At 42.0% G+C, this 23999-nt stretch overlaps 1 protein-coding gene across 1 annotated transcript in view; it reads left to right on the plus strand.

The window, feature by feature from the left end:
• LOC112250854 (potassium/sodium hyperpolarization-activated cyclic nucleotide-gated channel 2) overlaps positions 1-23999 on the plus strand; it is a 75741-nt gene that overhangs the window by 48772 nt on the left and 2970 nt on the right. The window contains exons 5-7 of the mRNA XM_024421340.2: positions 10877-11023; positions 12748-12988; positions 15529-15693. Of these exons, the coding sequence (XP_024277108.1) occupies positions 10877-11023; positions 12748-12988; positions 15529-15693 (553 nt within the window). The remainder of the gene's footprint in view (positions 1-10876; positions 11024-12747; positions 12989-15528; positions 15694-23999) is intronic.

A 23999-nucleotide genomic window follows, 5' to 3' on the forward strand; every position in this document is an offset into this window, starting at 1 on the left:
ACTCATACAGTGGACACCTAAGCCTATAGGCCTTTGCATACAATGCCCTGATACATTTAGTGCTCAAATCTCTGACAGCTGAACTGCGAGGTGGACATTTATTGCTTTAAGAAAGTAGCCAAAAAATACAATAAAAATAGGCTACAAAGTTTTGTATATTCTACACATTGAAACACAAGTAATAGTGTTTTGTAATTTGTTAAAGCCATGTAAATGTGGCTCATTTAGCCAACATCACTGATTTATTGATGGAGCTGGATGCATCAGGTTGGATCTGAATGCATATGGATGTGCGTAGAATTTCTCAAATCTCCGGTAAAGGTAAATCTTCCCTGTCATGTTGTCCGCCGTCAAATTTTGCTAAAGGAAACTCTGAAATGGCATATTGTTTTTATAACGATTTTAGAATATTCACATGAAAATGTGTCTCCAATTGGATGGAATGTAGTGAGGTGCGTACTGGCGGCAGAGAAGTCAGGTGCAGGAGAGCGGAAACTGATTCACAACGGTGTCGTTTAATATCCATAAACCACCGTCATCAGAACAATACAAATAAATGGGTCAAACAAATCAAATCAAATCAAATCAAATTTATTTATATAGCCCTTCGTACATCAGCTGATATCTCAAAGTGCTGTACAGAAACCCAGCCTAAAACCCCAAACAGCAAGCAATGCAGGTGTAGAAGCACGGTGGCTAGGAAAAACTCCCTAGAAAGGCCAAAACCTAGGAAGAAACCTAGAGAGGAACCAGGCTATGTGGGGTGGCCAGTCCTCTTCTGGCTGTGCCGGGTGGAGATTATAACAGAACATGGCCAAGATGTTCAAATGTTCATAAATGACCAGCATGGTCGAATAATAATAAGGCAGAACAGTTGAACTGGAGCAGCAGCACAGTCAGGTGGAAGTTGAAACTGGAGCAGCAGCATGGCCAGGTGGACTGGGGACAGCAAGGAGTCATCATGTCAGGTAGTCCTGGGGCATGGTCCTAGGGCTCAGGTCAGTTGAAACTGGAACAGCAGCATGGCCAGGTGGACTGGGGACAGCAAGGAGTCATCATGTCAGGTAGTCCTGGAGCTCAGGTCCTAGGGCTCAGGTCCTCCGAGAGAGAGAAAGAAAGAGAGAAGGAGAGAATTAGAGAACGCACACTTAGATTCACACAGGACACCGAATAGGACAGGAGAAGTACTCCAGATATAACAAACTGACCCCAGCCCCCCGACACATAAACTACTGCAGCATAAATACTGGAGGCTGAGACAGGAGGGGTCAGGAGACACTGTGGCCCCATCCGACACTGTGGCCCCACTGTGGCCCCATCAAACAAAATCCCGTAATACCAGCATACTTTGCACAAGCACTACAAGAAACAATTACGGACAAGGACATTGGGGGGGAACAGAGGGTTATATACACAACATGGAATTGATGGAATTGGAACCAGGTGTGATGGAAGACAAGACAAAACCAATGGAAAATGAGAAGTGGATCAGCGATGGCTAGAAGGTCGGTGACCTCGACCGCAGAACGCCGCCTGAACAAGGAGAGGGACCAACTTCTGCAGAAGTCGTGACATGGAAACCTAACTGTAGACACCCTAAAGACTGACAAATGCATTAGTCTAGTGTCACTTTGAACATGCCTGGACATCATGGTTCACTAGCAGCCCCAAACATCTAAATAATAAGTTACCAGCCCAACAAGCTTGTAAGAATTGTACTTAAACTCCCCCCTCAGACTTATCTGGAGGTTAAGCATCTTTTTGTCTACAGTGCATCTTTGTGTCTATCTATGTAATTGTATTTATGCTAAAAATAGGGACCACTGGAAAAAAAGTCCCTGAGTTCATTGTGCAATCCCGGTACCATAAAAGTATTTGTGTATATATATTTTTTTCATGAATGAATGTTGGGATGGGCCATTGACATGCATGGAACACATCAGCACCATCAATGATTAAAGAATGGAGTTTGCATGTATGACACGTCTGATGCTGCACTGAATTCCCCAACTGCATAACCACAAACACGTGGAGATAATCACATAATTGCATAACTAAACTCTTCTCATCAGCATGGCCTTATTTCTATTACAGCATATCGGATGACTGTCATTCATATTGCATTCACCCAGTTCAATGTAACATCGATAGTTTCAGGCTACTACATGATACTAAAACTTTCCCTATACCCATCATGAGGTTGCTACAACCTAGCCTATGAATGAAAGTTTACAATGTAGGTGTACACAGGTAGAGAGAAAATCTTTATGTGACGAACAGTGACACATTCAAAACTCCCTTGCACACTCTTGCCCGCATCTAGCTGATCTAGGGTGTAATAATTAGTCCAACAGTTTCTATTGGACAAATCCAGGTATGTTTATCCCTGTTTCGTTCTGTTTGCTTCTGTTTAAGAAATGTTTTACAACAGAATTGGTGGAAGGACTACACCCCTGATCACATGGTAACACAGTTCACTTCATAACAGCCACGTTGTATTCCTTCTCGCATCTATGCGATCCCCTCCTCTCACCTTTTCCCTTCGTTTGTGGACTTCAATGCACAACACATCAGCTGTATGTGTATAGGCGAAAAAACCTTTCCAAGCAAAACCATATCATAACCGTCACACAGCCTACATAGTTTTCATCATATTAGCTAAAGTAACGTCATAGTCAACATAGCTAATAGAACTAACACGTTAGTGAACCCGCTACAATCATACAGTAATGTTACAGTGTACAGTTAGTAAGCAGTTCAATAAGCAGCTTAGCAGTTACACTGGCAGGCCCAGGTGGCAATAAATTAGTAAAACCAAAAGCTTACCTTGATTTGGAAGATTTCCAGTGTTGTGTTGGATAGTCATAGCCAGCTAGCTACCATAGTATCCCTCTGTTTGAGCCGAGTCTTTGAGTAGGCTAAACTAGCTCGCTAGCTGCATTTGTTTGCTAAGTAGGTAAAGTGACAGTGAAAATAAATGACAAAATATAGTTTTCTCTCTCTCTCTTGCTTCTCCTTCATTTTTGAAGAAATTAATTTGTTGTTAACTGTTCAACTATTGTCTTTCTCTCTCTGACTCAACTACTCACCACATTTCATGCACTGCAGTACTAGCTAGCTGTATCATATGCTTTCAGTACTAGATTAATTCTCTAATCCTTTGACTGGGTGGACAACACCTCCAGAAGTAGTCATAATTACTGTGTAAGTCTATGGAAGGGGTGAGAACCATGAGCCTCCTAGGTTTTGTGTTGAAGTCAATTTACCCAGAGGATGGAAGCTAGCTGTCCTCTGGCCATATCATGGTGCATCCCTAGAGAGTGCAATTGAGGGTAATGTAGACCTTCATTGAAAAAGAGTGTGTTTTAATCAATTATTTGGTGACGTGAAAATATTTAGTATAGTTTTATCTGAAAAGGATAACTTTTTAAATGTTTCACTACTTTTATGAAATTGACTACAGAGGATGGTCCCCTTCCTCCTCTGAGGATCCTCCACTGGTGGAGATAGTCTTCTGTGATGCATGCTGTATTTTTCATCCACACATGACACCGCCCTGACAATATTATACGATGGGAGTGGCCATGTGATGTGTGTAGCTATGATTCATTTCCTGCTTGACAGCTGACTTGACAGGAACAATCAATTTCAGCACACATTTCATATTGCCAATATAAAGTGGTGTGAAATATTTACAAGCAAAGTAGTCATATTAGTATGCTTGTGAAAAGTCCATAAAATTGTTTTCACATTCAGAGCTAATCACTATAAACGATAATCAGTATTTTTAAATGTTTTATTTCACCTTTATTTAACCAGGTAGACTAGTTGAGAACAAGTTCTCATTTGCAACTGCGACCTGGCTTAGATAAAGCAAAGCAGTTCGACACATACAACAACACAGAGTTACACATGGAATAAACAAACACACAATCAATAATCAATAATACAGTAGAAAAATCTATATACAGCATGTGTAAATGAGGTAGGATAAGAGCGGTAAGGCAAATAAATGGCCATGGTGGGGAAGTAATTACAATATAGCAATTAAACACTGGAATGGTAGAATGTGCAGAAGATGAATGTGCAAGTAAAGATACTGGGGTGCAAAGGAACAAGATAAATACATAAATACAGTATGGGGATGAGGTAGATTGGATGGGCTATTTACAGATGAGCTATGTACAGGTGCAGTGATCTGTGAGCTGCTCTGACAGCTGGTGCTTAAAGCTAGTGAGGGAGGTAAGAGTCTCCAGCTTTAGTGATTTTTGCAGTTCTTTCCAGTCATTGGCAGCAGAGAACTGGAAGGAGAGGCGGCCAAAAGAAGAATTGGCTTTGGGGGTGACCAGTGAGCTATACCTGACATCGCCGACGTCGAGGATCGGTAGGATGGTCAGTTTTATGAGGGTATGTTTGGCAGCATGACTGAAGGATACTTTGTTGCGAAATAGGAAGCGGATTCTAGATTTAATTTTTGATTGGAGATGTTTAATGTGAGTCTGGAAGGATAGTTTACAGTCTAACCAGACACTTAGGTATTTGTAGTTGTCCACATATTCTAAGTCAGAACCGTCCAGAGTAGTGATGCTGGACGGGCAGGCAGGTACGGGCAGCGATCGGTTGAAGAGCGTGCATTTAGTTTTACTTGCATTTAAGAGCAGTTGGAGGCCACAGAAGGAGAGTTGTATGGCATTGACGCTCGTCTGGAGGTTAGTTAACACAGTGTCCAAAGAAGGGCCAGAAGTATACAGAATGGTGTTGTCTGCGTATAGGTGGATCAAATAATCACCAGCCGCAAGAGCGACATCATTGATATATACAGAGAAAAGAGTCGGCCCAAGAATTGAACCCTGTGGCACCCCCATAGAGACTGCCAGAGGTCCGGACAACAGGCCCTCCGATTTGACACACTGAACTCTATCAGAGAAGTAATTGGTGAACCAGGCGAGGCAATCATTTGAGAAACCAAGGATGTTGAGTCTGCCAATAAGAATGTTGTGATTGACAGAGTCGAAAGCCTTAGTCAGGTCGATGAATACGGCTGCACAGTAATGTCTTTTATCGATGGTGGTTATGATACCGTTTAGGACCTTGAGCGTGGCTGAGGTGCACCCATGACCAGCTCTGAAACCAGATTGTATAGCGGATAAGGTACGGTGGGATTCAAAATGGTCGGTGATCTGTTTGTCAACTTGGCTTTCGAAGACCTTAGAAAGGCAGGGTAGAATAGATATAGGTCAGTAGCAGTTTGGGTCTAGAGTGTCTCCCCCTTTGAAGAGGGGGATGATCGCGGCATTTTTCCAATCGATGGGAATCTCAGACGATACGAAAGAGAGGTTGAACAGGCTAGTAATAGGGGTTGCAACAATTTCGGCAGATAATTTTATTAATATGACTATCCACTGTATGTCTAACTGCTATGTTCAATGAAAAAGCTAAATATTTATAGATTTCCAGTTTTCGAATTAAAGGCAGACAATATTATATTGTGTATGTGTAACAGTATAACTTTAGACCGTCCCCTCGCGCGAACCAGGGACCCTCTGCACACATCAACAACAGTCACCCTCGAAGCATCATTACCCATCGCTCCACAAAAGCCGCGGCCCTTGCAGAGCAAGGGGAACTACTACTTCAAGGTCTCAGAGCAATTGACGTCACTGATTGAAACGCTATTTAGCGCGCACTGCTAACTAAGCTAGCCGTTTCACATCCGTTACATATGTTGTCAGAAACTGCGATTTATTTGGATTTTATCACCATAGTTTACCCAAGTTCCCCATTATATAATGATCTGAACTGTTTATGATGTTGTACTTGGCACCAATGTAATCCCTGACCATAAAAATATAGCTGTAGACATCACCTTTTCTGTGGTGTCATGTTTGGTTCAGCAGATATGAAGAAAAATGCATTTTCCAGCTATGGCGGAATAGCAAAATGGCCGTCAGAGCTGCCAGGGGGGCGTTTTTTCGGTTGTACATGGCAAAATTGTTAACATCCTTTTCATGTATAGCCTGGACTAAAACACATATATACCCGCCCAGGCCCATACATAAAGGCAACAAAATGCATGTTCCATGTTGGGGCAGAGAGGGAGAGAAACCAAAGCCCTTGAGGTGGGAGGTGGCTGGATTGGCCCTTGATCTCCTCCTTGGTGAGTCCAGTAGTGAGTACTGAATCTGTACTGCAACAATTTCTCACAGCTGAACCCAGTCAGAAAGAAAGGAAAGGGAAATGGGATACCTAATCAGTTGCACAACTCAATGCATTCAACCGAAATGGGTCTTCTGCATTTAATCCAACCCCAGAGACAGAGAGAACAATATGGAGAAGGACAGATAAAGAGAGAAAGATAGAGAAAATGAGAGAGGGAGAGAGTGAAAGAGAGATAAAAAAAAAGGAAGAGAGAGCTTATGCAAAATCCTCCTCCTTCAGATGTGGCTAGCATTATCAACCCATGTGGCTTGTCAATTAGTCACTATGACTCTATAGGACCACAGCTTCCTGTTGGTTCATTCACGTGTGGATTCATTGACATTTGATGTAATGATGGGTGGGGACCGGTGGTATGAAAACCAAGGTTGTTGATTACAAATGCAACATATTTCACCATTGTTTCTGTCTGATTCTGCATCTTTACGGTACTCTATTCACGTTTTATAATTAAATGGAAGCTGAAAAGGTTGTCCGTGGTTGGAATGGGGCGTTCACTGTATTGTTTTAATACACAGCTAAGTCACATGATTAAGCTACCTTCTACTTCTCTGTCCACGTGTTTCGCGTTGTGTGTGTGACAGGTGTGTGCATTGTTAACTGAAATCCAGTGATGCTTGAAACTAGAATAAAACCCAATTTTCTGCTCTTATATCAAAGGATGAGCAAATACCCTGCTTATACTTCAGTTGCAGCAACAGACTGTATACATGAAAGGGCACCATTTTACACTACTGTCTATACATGAAAGGGCACCATTTTACACTACTGTCTATACATGAAAGGGCACCATTTTACACTACTGTCTATACATGAAAGGGCACCATTTTACACTACTGTCTATACATGAAAGGGCACCATTTTACACTACTGTCTATACATGAAAGGGCACCATTTTACACTACTGTCTATACATGAAAGGGCACCATTTTACACTACTGTCTATACATGAAAGGGCACCATTTTACACTACTGTCTATACATGAAAGGGCACCATTTTACACTACTGTCTATATATGAAAGGGCACCATTTTACACTACTGTCTATACATGAAAGGGCACCATTTTACACTACTGCCTCTTCTGAAAGGGCACCATTTTACACTACTGTCTATACATGAAAGGGCACCATTTTACACTACTGTCTATACATGAAAGGGCACCATTTTACACTACCGTCTATACATGAAAGGGCACCATTTTACACTACTGTCTATACATGAAAGGGCACCATTTTACACTACTGTCTATACATGAAAGGGCACCATTTTACACTACTGTCTATACATGAAAGGGCACCATTTTACACTACTGTCTATACATGAAAGGGCACCATTTTACACTACTGTCTATACATGAAAGGGCACCATTTTACACTACTGTCTATACATGAAAGGGCACCATTTTACACTACTGCCTCTTCATGAAAGGGCACCATTTTACACTACTGTCTATACATGAAAGGGCACCATTTTACACTACTGTCTATACATGAAAGGGCACCATTTTACACTACTGCCTCTTCATGAAAGGGCACCATTTTACACTACTGTCTATACATGAAAGGGCACCATTTTACACTACTGTCTATACATGAAAGGGCACCATTTTACACTACTGTCTATACATGAAAGGGAACCATTTTACACTACTGTCTATACATAAAAGGGCACCATTTTACACTACTGCCTCTTCATGAAAGGGCACCATTTTACACTACTGCCTCTTCATGAAAGGGCACCATTTTACACTACTGTCTATACATGAAAGGGCACCATTTTACACTACTGCCTCTTCATGAAAGCGCACCATTTTACACTACTGTCTATACATGAAAGGGCACCATTTTACACTACTGCCTCTTCATGAAAGGGCACCATTTTACACTACTGTCTATACATGAAAGGGCACCATTTTACACTACTGTCTATACATGAAAGGGCACCATTTTACACTACTGTCTATACATGAAAGGGCACCATTTTACACTACTGCCTCTTCATGAAAGGGCACCATTTTACACTACTGTCTATACATGAAAGGGCACCATTTTACACTACTGCCTCTTCATGAAAGGGCACCATTTTACACTACTGCCTCTTCATGAAAGGGCACCATTTTACACTACTGCCTCTTCATGAAAGGGCACCATTTTACACTACTGTCTATACATGAAAGGGCACCATTTTACACTACTGCCTCTTCATGAAAGGGCACCATTTTACACTACTGCCTCTTCATGAAAGCACCATTTTACACTACTGTCTATACATGAAAGGGCACCATTTTACACTACTTGTCTATACATGAAAGGGCACCATTTTACACTACTGCCTCTTCATGAAAGGGCACCATTTTACACTACTGTCTATACATGAAAGGGCACCATTTTACACTACTGCCTCTTCATGAAAGGGCACCATTTTACACTACTGTCTATACATGAAAGGGCACCATTTTACACTACTGCCTCTTCATGAAAGGGCACCATTTTACACTACTGTCTATACATGAAAGGGCACCATTTTACACTACTGTCTATACATGAAAGGGCACCATTTTACACTACTGTCTATACATGAAAGGGCACCATTTTACACTACTGTCTATACATGAAAGGGCACCATTTTACACTACTGTCTATACATGAAAGGGCACCATTTTACACTACCATGACTACAGTATGTTTTTTTCATTAAACCCAGCGTTAAATATGTTTTGATGAGGCAGAATTGACACATTTCGATTAGCAGCTACCTCAAAGAGAGAAGGAAACACTGGATTTTAACACTGAATATGGTTTGAATCATTGAAATTCCATTTGAGCAGGGACCTTCTCTCTATGAACAAGCATAGAGTAAACTTAGAGTACTACAGTCCAGCCACCACTTTACAAACATCAGATCAGAATGGTAAACTACCCCTGTGCATATACCCATCAATTCCACTGGAAGTAACTTATATCTATGCCTCTTAGAATAGTACCCAAGTACAGGAATGCATGATGCTCCAATTAATACCCTGTCCTCCACTGAATACAGTCATCATCATCATGCCAAAGAGTGGTTCCATGTCCAATAATATGACTACTGTTGCCAGATAAACAGTTGTGGCAGGGTTATATTGGTGTGTGTTGACTGAGAGCAGGCCTGTGGTTTAATATATGTTCAATAGAGCCTGGTACACATCTGACATACTCTGACACAGTCAATGACTCAAATGTAAATGTGGGAAATCTCTGGGGCTTTCTGGAGCTGTCACTTTTCCTCAACAACTAAATGTTTTCCCTCTCCCAGCAGCTCTGTAGCATAAATAGGTCAGGTGATTGCTGTGAACGTGTCTTCCTTGTCTTCCCTATGTATGTTTATGTTCAATGTACAGTAAGAGGTATAGGACCACATATGTTTAGCGCATGGTTTCATGGATATGCAATGGGTTGTTTATGGTGAATGGTATTGTATGAGAATGCATACAACAACCACAATGCATTGAGTACTAGTGTTAATATCCTCATGACCTTAAAATAATAGTTAGGTTTATGCATTTATCAAACGTTGTCTAAGCATCTATCGGAGTCCAACACATGAATGCGTACACACAGCAGTGTTCTAGAATATTGGACCGTTGGCTTTCATACTTTTCAAATTCTCAGCGCTGCTAGAGCAATTTCTCCAACCCTCACCCCATTCAAATGGATGGCTGACGAGTGCGTGGAGCCGCATTGGTTGGGAATTTGGGGAGTTGCACATTCGGGCTGTGCATCGCCTGAGGACGTTGGTCTCAGAACCACATTGCTATGTCTGCCAATCATATTTTTTTTGACAAACTGTTCCTTTAATAAGCAGGTGCTAACTCCAGTCCATGAGTGCCCCGGAAATGCACACCTGATTCTACTTGTTAACTAATCATTGATCCCTTGACAAGTTGAATGTGGTGTTTTTGTCCGCGCTACAACAAAAATGTGTGCTGTTGACTCGAGGACCAGAGTTCGGAGACACTGCTGTAGAGCATATTCCACATTCTCCATTTATATCAACCTGCACTCAGGGGTAGACGTAACATTGTAAATGAAAATCCAGGACACTCAAATTAGTATTACATACCATACCAAATGTAACATATCATTCATTTATGGATGTCCATCATCCATTTCATGATATGTTACAAATTACAATTCACATGATATGTTACAAATTACAATTCATGATATGTTACGAATTTGTAATAGGTATGATATGTTACAAATTCCATTTTGTTGTGACTAACATTAGCTAGGTGGCTAACATTAGCTAGGCTAGGGGTTAAGGTTAGGGTTAGGGTTAAGGATTGGTTTGTGGTTAGGAATTAGGTTAAAGGGTTAAGGTTAGGGAAGGGTTAGCTAACATGCTAAGTAGTTGAAAAGTAGCTGAAAAGTAGTAAGTAGTTGTAAAGTGTCTAATTAGCTAAAATGCTAAAGTTGTCCATGATGAGATTCGAACGCGCAGCCATTGGGTTGCTAGACGTTAAAAGCCCAACCAACCACTCTCCTTTCATTTTTGCCTTCAGTAATCTTCTGTCTTATGTAACCAAACCAAACGTAACATATCATGCTAATTTGAGTGTCCCCTCTTTCTTCCCTCTTTCTTTCTCTTTCCCTCTGCCTCTATTTCTTGTTCTCTAGTACAAACAAGTGGAGCAGTACATGTCTTTCCACAAACTGCCAGCTGACTTCCGACAGAAAATCCATGACTACTATGAACACAGATACCAGGGCAAGATGTTTGATGAGGAGAGCATTCTGGAGGAGCTTAATGAACCACTGCGGGAGGTAAAACAACCAAACACACCATTAAAAACCCTGACAAGGTCTTACACTTAAAGAAAGGAACAAAGGAACTGAAAAACAATGTCTTTCCCCCAGATGTCTTTTGCAAACATGCCCACTGAGAACTTCTGAAGCTCTGAACCACTTCTTTTAAATCACAAAAAAATCTAATCATACTTTATTGTTCACATGCTCCGAATACCACAGGTGTAGACTTTACAGTGAAATGCTTTTACTTATGAGCCCGTTCCCAACAATGCAGAGGTAAAAAGTAAGACACATATTTGCTGAATTAAAAAGGAAATAATAACTCAATAAAAACAACAACGAGGCTATACACAAGCACTACCAGTACCAGGTCAATGTGCAGGTGTATGAGGTAGCTGAGGTAATTGAGGTAATACAGTATGTACATGTGGGTAGGGATAAAGTGACTAGGCCATCAGGATATATAATAAACAGAGTAACAGCAGCGTGAGTGAAAGTGTGCCTGTGTATGTGGTGGTGTGTGTTGGAGTGTCAGTGTAGTATGTGTGTGGGTAGAGTCTAGTAGGTGTGCAAGAGCCAGTGAAAGGGGGTCAGTGCAAAACCACCAAGATAAATGAAGAAGTAATAAAGGTGGTCAATTTAAATTGTCTGGGTGGCCATTTGATTGATTGACTGTTCAGCAGTCTTATGGCTTGGGGGTGGAAGCTGTTCAGGTGCCTTTTGGTCCAAGACTTAGCGCTCCGGTACTGCTTGCCGTGCGGTAGCAGAGAGAACAGTCTATGACTTGGGTGGCTGGAGTCTTTGACAATTTTTAGGGCCTTCCTGACACCGCCTGATAGAGAGGTCCTGGATGTCAGGAAGCTTGGCCTCAGTGATGTACTGGGTCGTACGCACTACCCTCTGTAGCACCTTGCAGTCGGATGCCGAGCAGTTGCCATACCAAGCGCTGGTGCAGCTGTAGAACTTTTTGAGGATCTGAGGACCCATGCAAAATCTTTTCAGCCTCCTGAGGGGGAAGAGGCGTGTCCTCTTCTCGACTTTGTTGGTGTGTTTGGACCATGATATGTCCTTAGTGATGTGGACACAGAGGAACTTGAAGCTCTCAACCCGCTCCACTGCAGCCCCGTTGATGTGAATTGGGGCGTGTTCGGCCCTCTGTTTTCTATAGTCCACAATAAGCTCATGGTGATTTTAGGCTTGTGAGGCTGCTCGGCCATAGAAACCCATTTCCTGAAACTCCCGACGAACAGTTCTTGTGCTGACATTGCTTCCAGAGGCAGCTTGGAACACAGTAGTAAATGTTGCAACCAAGGACAGAAGATTTTAAGCGCTTCAGCACTCGGCTGTCTCGTTCTGTGAGCTTGTGTGTCCTACCACTTCGCGGCTGAGCCGTTGTTGCTCCTAGATGTTTCCACTTCAGAATAATAGCACTTGCAGTTGACCGGGGCAACTCTAGCAAGGACAGTAATTTTACAAACTAACTTGTTGTAAAGGTGTCATCCTGTGACGGTGCCACGTTGAAAGTCAGCTCTTCAGTAAGGCCATTCTACTGCCAATGTTTGTCTATGGAGATTGTGTGGGTTCGTGCTCAATTTTATACACCTGTCAGCAACGAATGTGGCTGAAATAGCCGAATCCACTCATTTGAAGGGGTGTCCACATAATTTTGTGTATGTAGTGTCTGTTAGTCTTAGACTTAACAATTCAAATTCAGGTACATTAATTATATTTTCCCTCAGGAAATTGTCAACTTCAACTGCCGTAAGCTGGTGGCATCCATGCCCCTGTTTGCCAATGCCGACCCCAACTTTGTGACAGCCATGTTGACCAAGCTCCGCTTCGAGGTCTTCCAGCCCGGAGATTACATCATCAGGGAGGGCACCATCGGCAAGAAGATGTACTTCATCCAACATGGTGTGACCAGCGTGTTGACCAAAGGAACTATGGGCATGAAGCTTTCTGATGGATCCTACTTTGGAGGTATGCTCAACAATATCAGACCTTTTTTATGTTTGCCTGGCTGCTGCTGCTGAAAAACAAAATATATATATCTTTTATTTTATTCAATTCAATTGTATTCTATCGTGGTGCTGATAACATACATATACTGTAGAAATAAAATAAAATAAAATAAAATCAAATCAAATTGTATTTGTCACATACACATGGTTAGCAGATGTTAATGCGAGTGTAGCGAAATGCTTGTGCTTCTAGTTCCGACAATGCAGTAATAACCAACAAGTAATCTAACTAACAATTCCAAAACTACTGTCTTATACACAGTGTAAGGGGATAAAGAATATGTACATAAGGATATATGAATGAGTGATGGATATATGAATCCATCACTCATTCTCAGATATTTTATAAGTTACAGTACATTCATGTAGACTTAATTCACATTCCTTTCTCGCTCTAAATCAGGGATCATCAAGTTTTAAAAAATTTTACAAATATATTTACAAATAATATTTACAAATAATTTGTAGACTGCAAATTGACCAAAAGAAGACCAAACAGAAAAAATATCTGACTAAAACATAACATTTGTATACAATATTTTATGTGAAGGAATACTTGGGAACAGTTTTTTAAAAATAAAAATGACTTGGAGCTGATTTCCTGGTGTTTTTACATTCTTTTATGTCCAACAATACAATTTTTTATTTTTTATTAAAAAACAGAACCACCTGCGGCCCACCAGTTGGGGAACCCTGCCCTAAATCCTATGATCCAAACCACCAATGTCTCAAATATGTTAATATAAAAATTGTAGCAGGCAAGATAATAAAATAAAAACACCCTGACATTTGACTTATTCTCGCTAGTCTTTTCGCCCTGCAGCCAGTTTTGTCCCCATTTCCCATGCAGTCTGTCCTCTTCCCTGCCTGTTTTCAGATGCATCGCTGCTGTTGATCCACAAAAAAAGCACAACTTTTCCCAATGTGTCTGGGCCATGGTCTTGGGGCATTCTTCACATCCGGCTCCTCTTCAGAAGAGCAGAGTTCAGTTCAGTGGTGCTGTGGGTTGGGCTGTGAGGTGCCAGGAGCCAAGGGCGGATGCTGAAGGAGAGAGATCTACAGCAGCACCCACGGCTCATAAATAACAGCTACTTAGTCCACAGAACACCAATGACAGAGAGCAATTAGTAATGTCAACCGTCAACGTTCAAAGCCAAGCCATTATACTTTATGCCACCAGGAGGCCAACCCTTTTCTACATGGCATGGGCTAGGCACAAGCTTGAATCAGAATGTCTGTTGGATTTGTGGTGGCTTTTGCCGATTCATCTGCTATTATTTACAATTAATAATATTACTGGAGAAGATACCGTATTTTGGTCATGTTGTTGTAGTATGATGAGGGCATATGGAAAGAAGGTAGAAACTAGGTACTGTAATAGTTGCCCTAAGATAAATTAAATGTGGGCATAAGGGAAACGACATGGCCCATATTTGCCGTAATTAGTTTTTAAAGGAGGAAATACCGGAGTGAGTAAATGGGTGTAGTAGAGTCAGAATCACATCCCAGCATTGTGTTCTGCTGCTTGCCTCTGCAGCGCTCAGCACAGTGGAGAGAACGGAATCTCATTAATCTTGTGAAGAACTGTAAATCCCCCATCAGATAGCGGAGAGACACAGGGCCAGCGCTGACACTCAAGGTCACACTTTAATACCCTGTGAATAAGGAGCCATTTTGAGAGTGGGAGGGGAGCTGGGGTGGAGAGGGTTTGTCACTGCGGCTTACTGACAAGATTATTATGTAAATGTATAACTCATGAATGGAACATCCCTTTGTTGCTCTTTAATGGTATGTGGGCCTCTGTCCGGCCGGCAGTAGCTGATCTTTTACTTGACTGCGCTTCTTGTTAAATCCTATTTTTCCATGGTCCCCGGGGGGTTGCCTACCACTGTAAAAGCTGATATGTAGAGTGGAGCCAGTGCAGTTCCCCCATGCATACAGTAAATACCCCCCCCCCCTTTACTGAAAGCCAGAGGATACCCTTCACACGCGACAGCAGAGCGAGGGGGGAGAACGGGGAGGCAGCAGAGTAAAAAGAGCATATGGTTGTCAAGACAACCATCAGTCACAGGCCAGAGAACGAACGGTAACACCTGAATGTAATGAACCTTGGCTCTACTACGTATCCAATCCTGTAGCTCCCTCCATAAACTAAGCAGTCTCAGCAGGGTCTTTGGTTTAAATGCCTTTCTCCTCTCTGTATTCATGCTCTGTATCCTCTCTGTAAATGACCTATGTCCACATGTGATACATTGATACTGTAGGATTGTGTGTGCATTGTATTTGAATCATAGTGTAGCAGTGTTTTATAAGATAGAAATAAGAAGAATAACGAGTGTGACATGTCCAAGGGAACTTTGCCATGGGGATCATGACATTCGAATGGCTCATGTTTCTTTGACATGTTTTCTGTAGCTGAGTTACAGTAATGATGTTCCCTCTGGCCGTGTAGTAATTGTGTCTGTCTCTGACCGTCCCGTCTTTCTCTCTCTCCCTCAGAGATCTGTCTGTTGACCCGAGGCAGACGGACGGCCAGTGTGCGGGCGGACACGTACTGCCGTCTCTACTCCCTGTCTGTGGATAACTTCAATGAGGTGCTGGAGGAGTACCCCATGATGAGACGAGCCTTCGAGACTGTGGCCATCGACCGACTGGACCGGATAGGTGAGACCAGCCCACCCACTGACCAGTAAATAAGCCGCTGACCCATACAGGATTAGCTATGCGCGTTTTTGTCATTCACAGAATCAGCAGAACAAAAACAGACATACTGTATTCTATGAATGGAACCTACTGTAACTATGCCACTAATAATTTCTCTTTGACTTCCCTGGTTCCTTTGATTTAATTTCGGACCCTTTATTTAGATGCAGCTGGTGTATCTTCAGGATATGATTTTCACAAGATATGATTATTATCTCAAAATGACTGTGTGTGCCGTCCTCCCCTGCGTTTACTGTAAATGTGCTCTCAGGAGGAGTGATGCTCATTTGTGAAAGGGACTGCTCAGCACACTGTCTAAACAGCTTCCTTATGCTCTCCTCTTCTGTGTGGAAGGGAGGAAGTTACCGTATTCTCTCTTGGTTGCTGCGTTACCTCCAGTGTTGCTACGCTGTCAGTCACTCAGCTATCATCAGAAAGCACCTGGTTAGTGAATTCCGAGCTTTGAGTGTAAACATATAAATTATTAAACAGTGAAGGCAAGGTCAATGTGATGCTGATGTCACCGCTCGGTGACGTGCAGGGGCCCTGCATCCACCACCTGCCAGCGGTTGCCATAGCAGCCAGATTCCACATCAAGTACGAGACATTCGGTTTCACACATTCAGATGAGATTGAGTTATCTTTGATCTTTGACAACAGATTAATACCTAACCTGAATAGAGCATAGGGGAGCAAGAAAGGTTTAATATTCTGTTTAACCCATTCATGTCTGTAACAGAAATGTAAAATGTATTTTAGTACACTTGTTCTCTGAGCTTATTGATGGACGAATCTGAAGACATCTTTTAAATCAGCCAAAGCATTTGTCTACCTTGTGAGTTGTTGATATTGTACTATATTTTGTCTCCGGACACATGGGGTTACTGTTTTTACACATTTCATGAATCACGTCATGTGAATGAATACATGTTTAAATGATTGGATCTTTAAAGAAATGTTGGTATATAGATTGTCCAGAACAATATATACAGTGCATTCGGAAAGTATTCAGACCACTTGACTTTTTCCACATTTTACAGCCTGACACTAAAATTGATTAAATCATTTTTTCCCCCCTCATCATCTATACACAATACCCCATAATGACAACGCAAAAACTGTTTTTAGAAATGTCTGCAAATGTATAAACCCCCCCTGAAATATCACCTTTACATAAATATTCAGCCCCTTTACTCAGTACTTTGTTGAAGCACCTGTGCCAGCGATTACACCCTTGAGTCTTCTTGGGTATGATGCTGCCAGCTTAGCACACCTGTATTTGGGGACTTTCTCCCATTCTTCTCTGCAGATCCTCTTAAGATCTGTCAGGTTGGATGGGGAGCTGCACAGCTATTTTCAGGTCTCTCCAGAGATGTTCGATCAGGTTCAAGTTCGGGCTCTGGCTGGGCCACTCAAGTACTTGTCCCAAAGCCACTCTTGCGTTGTCTTGGCTGTGTGCTTAGGGTCATTGTCTTGTTGGAAAGGTGAACCTTCGCCCCAGTCTGAGGTCCTGAGCACTCTGGAGCAGGTTTTCATCATGGATCTCTCTGTACTTTGCTCCATTCATCTTTCCCTCAATCCTGACTAGTCTCCCAGTCCCTGCCGCTGAAAAGCATCCTCACAGCAAGATGCTGCCGCCACCATGCTTTACCTGTAGGGATGGTGCCAGGTTTCCTCCAGACGTGACGCTTGGCATTCAGGCCAAAGAGTTCAATCTTGGTTTCATCAGACCAAATCATCTTGTTTCTCAAGGTCTGAGAGTCTTTAGGTGCCTTTTGGCAAACTCCAAGCAGGCTGTCATATGTATTTTACTGAGGATTTGCTTTCGTCTGGCCACTACCATAAAGGCCTGATTGGTGGAGTGCTGTAGAGATGATTGTCCTTCTGGAAGGTTCTCACATCTCCACAGAGGAACTCTGTAACTCTTTCAGTGTGACCATCGTGTTCTTGGTCACCTCCCTGACCAAGGCCCTTCTCCCCAAATTGCTCAGTTTGGCTGGGTGGCCAGATCTAGGAAGAATCTTTGTGCTTCCAAACTGCTTCCATTTAAGAATGGTGGAGGCCACTGTGTTCTTGGTGACCTTCAATGCTTCAGAAATGTTTTGGTACCCTTCCCCAGATCTGTGCCCCGACACAATCCTGCCTCGGAGCTCTACAGACAATTCCTTCAACCTCATGGCTTGGTTTTTGCTCTGACGTGCACTGTCAACTGTGGGACCTTGTATAGACAGGTGTGTGCCTTTCAAAATCATGTCCAATCAATTGAATTTACCACAGGTGGACTCCAATCAAGTTGTAGAAACATCTCAAGGATGATCAATGGAAACAGGATGCACATGAGCTCAATTTTGAGTCTCGTAGCAAAGGGTCTGAATACTTATGTAAATAAGGTATTTCTGTGTTTATTTTGTATACATTTGCAAAACACTCAAAAAAGATTCTTACGCTTTGTCATTATGGGGTATTGTGTGTAGATTGATGAGGAAATTGTTTTATTTTAGAACAAGGCTGTAACGTAACAAAATGTGGAAAAAGCAAATGAGTCTGAATACTTTCTGAATGCACTGAATATACCAAGCATTAGGAACACCTTCAGAACAGCCCATCCAAACACATCCAAACACACTCTCTTTTACACACACACCGCTAGAGTACATGCAGTATAAGGAAATCCAGTGCAAATCAATGGAGACTGCAGAGTGAGTCATTTTACAGCAATTTCCTTAACTCAATATTAGGACGGTTTCACAGAACATATATTGTGTTGCGCCCCCTTTTGCCTTCAGAACAGCCTCAATTCATTGGGGCATGGACTCTACAAGGCGTCGGAAGCATTCCACAGGGATGCTGGCCCATGCTGGCTCCAATGCTTCCACAGTTGTCAAGTTGGCTGGATGTCCTTTGGGTGGTGTACAATTCTTGATACAAACTCAGCAGAGTTGCTGTTCTTGACACAAACTGGTGCGCCTACTACCATACCTCGTTCAAAGGCACTTCAATCTTTTGTCTTGCCCGTTCACCCTCTGAATGGCTCACATAAACAATCCATGTCTCAATTGTACCAAAACTTCAAAATCTTTCTTTAACCCGTCTCCTCCCCTTCATCTACGCTGATTGAAGTGGATATGACAGGGGACATCAATAAAGGATCATAGCTTTTGCCTGTGTTTTTAATGCTTTGTACACTCAGTATATACAAAATATCTAAAGAAATCCACACACACACACACTCTCTCACGTACACAACCCTAGAATATATGCTTTATAAGTAAATTCAATGGAGACTGGATCTCTCTCTCTCAGATCTTAAGAACAACACTTCTTAAGAATTCTTATGTTTCTTGTGAATGTTTTGTGAATGTTTTGCATTCATACCAAACATAATTTGATTTGTGGCACGTTTTTGATATTGTGCTAAATATTGTACAAGCATGCGAATGGGTTCATTCGTCTGCTGTTTAGCTATTCTCTAGATTTACTGACAACAGAAGCATCCTGGATCAAAGGCTTAGTTTTGTAAGTGGCCAGACTAAACAGTCACTGGGTAGAAAGCTAATGAATTCCAGATCTAAACAGTAATTCAGAGGATGGTAATTCTCTGTTAACCTTGGAGTTATTTTGGTCTTTTTCCGACACCTTCACCTAAAGCATCCAAAGAAATCATGTTTATAAAGTCTTGTAGTTTACACAATGTCAGGACAGGAGACTATGATCCTTCTGTTTAGCAGATCAGGGTGTGTACTACAGTGCTCTGGCGCCTTTAGATGTCTATGGAAGAGACAGTAGACTAGACTCATTGAACTCTATCCTGACCCTAAGGAAACATAATAGACTTGGCCCTTTTGGCCTGGGACCTATAGCAGCCAACCACTCTGCAGTCAACTGGACTGTGTTGTACCATGCTAGCTAGTTATGCAGCTTGAATTAGAGTTAATGTCCCTGTCAGACTGTATTTTCCATGTTCTCCCAGTCCCTCAGACTCATGTTTCAAATCCACCTGATGTTTTCATGTGGGTGTCACTCTATTTGTTTTTAAAAGCCCGATGGAGACGGACAAGTTGAAAATCCCCTGCTGATAGGGAGAAGAACAGAGAGTAGTAAAGATGAAACTCTGAAACTTGAGAGGGGGCGGAAGTAATAATCCTGGGAGGTTTTTTTAATGCGCGTTCAACTAGAAATGTTTTGAACACTGGAGAGATGAGAGAGATGGATCTGTGATCTTACTTGGCCGCCTGCGTGAGCTCCGTGAAGGAGGCAATTTCAGCTGCAAATTGGTTTCTCCCCCAGCACCACCACCAACCCAGGCCCACACAACCACTACACACATGCACATGTTGAGAAAACACAGGCCACCCATCCTCACACCCTTGTGTTTACAATTCAGGTGGTGCATGCTATAGATGGGACGATTAACTGAAAATTGCAGACACCGACATTGCCTGCCTCTTACCAAAGCATTTTGCTTATGTCCGTAAACTGGTAATTAGGCTACACAATGTTTTTTAGGGTTCTATTCAAACTATTATTTGGTCAACTGTAATGTGCATTAACCTGCTTCCTGCAAGTAAATATCTGCCCCTCCGCCCCTGTTTCGCTGCCCGCTCTCAATCCCTCCCCCCACCTTGTGCATGGAGTGAAGGGAGCATACGAACAACATTTCAAAATGTAATTGCAGGAAAAACACTTTTTGCCTAATGTTACTGTTGTTAAAGAGAGGAGAGTCTCAGCTTTCTGTATGTATGAAAAACATTTCTCAACACTAAATATTGAGAAATTACCAGCGCTTTACAAACAGAGTATATAATTGAGGTGATGCGTTGGCGGAACCGAGCGCACCATTTGTGGTGAATACATCATCAAGTGCGGTCCTGCTGCTGGGTTGTTGCCCTTCTACAGCCTCCTCCACGTCTCCTGATGTACTGGCCTGTCTCCTGGTAGCGCCTACATGCTCTGGACACTACGCTGACAGACACAGCAAACCTTCTTGTCACAGCTCGCATTGATGTTCCATCCTGGATGAGCTGCACTACCTGAGCCACTTGTGTGGGTTGTAGATTCCGTCTCATGCTACCACTAGAGTGAAAGCACCGCCAGCATTCAAAAGTGACCAAAACATCAGCCAGGAAGCATAGGAACTGAGAAGTGGTCTGTGGTCACCACCTGCAGAACCACTCCTTTATTGGGGGTGTCTTGCTAATTTCCTATAATTTCCACCTGTTGTCTATTCCATTTGCACAACAGCATGTGAAATTTATTGTCAATCAGTGTTGCTTCCTAAGTGGACAGTTTGATTTCACAGAAGTATGATTGACTTGGAGTTACATTGTGTTGTTTAAGTGTTCCCTTTATTTTTTTGAGTAGTGTATTTATATACATATATTAATTTCCTGAACATGTTAGATGAAATGGCTAACGTTTTTCATGTCTTACTTGGCACCTTAAAAGTCCTGCCGCTAATGCAAAATATACAGTACCAGTCAAAAGTTTGGACACACCTACTCTATCAAGGTTTGTCTTTATTTAGAATGTTTTCTACATTGTAGAATAATAGTGAAGACATCAAAACTATGAAATAACACATATGGAATTATGTAGTAACCAAACAATTGTTAAACCAATCCAAATATATTTGAGATTCTTCAAAGAAGCCACCCTTTGTCTTGATGACAGCTTTGCAAACTCTTGGCATTCTCTCAACCGGCTTCATGAGGTAGTCACCTGGAATGCATTTCAATTAACAGGTGTGCCTTGTTAAAAGTCCATTTGTCAAATTTCTTTCCTTCTTAATGCATTTGAGCCAATCAGTTGTTTTGTGACAAGGTAGGGGTGGTATACAGAAGACAGCCCTATTTGGTAGAAGACCAAGTCCATATTATGGTAAGTACAGCTCAAATAAGCAAAGAGAAACGACAGTCCATTATTACCTTAAGACATGAAGGTCAGTCAACCTGGAAAATTTCAAGAACTTTGAATGTTTCTTCAAGTGCAGTTGCAAAAACCATCAAGGGCTATGATGAAACTGGCTCTCATGAGGACCGCCACAGGAAAGGAAGACCCAGAGTTATCTCTGCTGCAGAGGATAAGTTCATTCGAGCCTCAGAAATTGCAGCGCAAATAAATGCTTCACAGAGTTCAAGTAACAGACACATCTGAACATCAATTGTTCAGAGAAGACTGCATGAATCAGGCCTTCATGGTCAAATTGCTGCAAAGAAACAACTACTAAAGGACACCAATAAAAAGAAGACTTGCTTGGGCCAAGAAACATGAGCAATGTACCTTAGACCGGTGGAAATTTGTCCTTCGGTCTGATGAGTCCAAATGTGCTATTTTTGGTTCCAACCACTGTGTCTTTGTGAGACGCAGAGTAGGTGAATGGATGATCTCCGCATGTGTGGTTTTTCAAGAGGACAATGACTCTAAACACACCTTCAGGCTGTGAAAGGGCTATTTGACCAAGGAGGAGAGTGATGGAGTGCTGCATCAGATGTCCTGGCTTCCACAGTCACCCGACCTCAATCCAATTGAGATGGTTTGGGATGAGTTGGACCGCAGAGTGAAGGAAAAGCAGTCAACAAGTGCTCAGCATACAGTTGAAGTCAGAAGTTTACATACACCTTAGCCAAATACATTTAAACTCAGTTTTTCACAATTCCTGACATTTAATCCTAGTAAAAATTCCCTGTTTTAGGTCAGTTAGGATCACCACTTTATTTTACGAATGTGAAATGTCAGAATAATAGTAGAGAGAATGATTTATTTCAGCTTTTATACCCTTCATCACATCCCCAGTGGGTTAGAAGTTTACATACACTCAATTAGTATTTGGTAACATTGCCTTTAAATTGTTTAACTTGGGTCAAACATTTTGGGTAGCCTTCAACAAGCTTCCCACAATAAGTTGGTTGAATTCTGGCCCATTCCTCCTGACAGAGCTGGTGTAACTGAGTCAGGTTTGTAGGCCTCCTTGCTCACACACGCTTTTTCAGTTCTGCCCACAAATGTTCTATCGGATTGAGGTCAGGGCTTTGTGATGGCCACTCCAATACCTTGACTTTGTTGTCCTTAAGCTATTTTGCCACAACTTTGGAAGTATGCTTGACCTATTTGCGACCAAGCTTTCACTTCCTGACTGATGTCTTGAGATGTTGCTTCAATATATCCACATAATTTCCCCTCCTCATGAAGTGCACTAGTCCCTCCTGCAGCAAAGCACCCCCACAACATGATGCTGCCACCCCCGTGCTTCACGGTTGGGATGGTGTTCTTCAGCTTGCAAGCCTCCCTCTTTTCCCTCCCAACATAAGGATTGTTGTTATGGCCAAACAATTTTATTTTTGTTTCATCAGACCAGAGGACATTTCTCCAAAAAGTATGATCTTTGTCCATATGTACAGTTGCAAACCGTAGTCTGGCTTTTTTTTATGGCGGTTTTGGAGCAGTGGCTTCTTCCTTGCTAAGCGGCCTTTCAGGTTATGTCGATATAGGACTCGTTTTACTGTGGATATAGATACTTTTGTACCTGTTTCCTCCGGTATCTTCACAAGTTCCTTTGCTGTTGTTCTGGGATTGATTTTCACACCAAAGTGCGTTCATTTCTAGGAGACAGCGTCTCCTTCCTGAGCGGTATGACGGCTCTGTGGTCCCATTGTGTTTATACTTGCGTACTATTGTTTGTACAGATGAACATGATACCTTCAGGCCTTTGGAAATTGCTCCCAAGGATGAACCAAACATGTGGAGGTCTACAATTTTCTTTCTGAGGTCTTGGCTGATTTCTTTTGATTTTCCCATGATCTCAAGCAAAAAGGCACTGAGTTTGAAGGTAGGCCTTGAAATCCATCCACAGGTACACTTCCAATTGACTCAAATGACGTAAATTAGCCTATCAGAAGTTTCTAAAGCCATGACATCATTTTCTGGAATTTTCCAAGCTGTTTAAAGGCATTGTCAACTTAGTGTATGTAAACTTCTGACCCACTGGAATTGTGATACAATGAATTATAAGTGAAATAATCTGTCTGTAAACAATTTTTGGAAAAATTACTTGTGTAAAGCACAAAGTAGATGCCCTAACCGACCTGCCAAAACTCTAGTTTGTTAACAAGAAATTTATGGAGTGGTTAAAAACCAAGTTTTAATGACTTCCGATTTCAACTGTATATGGGAACTCCTTCAAGACTGTTGGAAAAGCGTTCCTCATGAAGCTGGTTGAGAGAATGCCAAGAGTGTGCAAAGCTGTCATCAAGGCAAAGGGTGACTACTTT

This window comes from Oncorhynchus tshawytscha, linkage group LG05 (assembly GCF_018296145.1).
Source record: "Oncorhynchus tshawytscha isolate Ot180627B linkage group LG05, Otsh_v2.0, whole genome shotgun sequence".
Classification (NCBI taxonomy): Eukaryota; Metazoa; Chordata; class Actinopteri; order Salmoniformes; family Salmonidae; genus Oncorhynchus; species Oncorhynchus tshawytscha.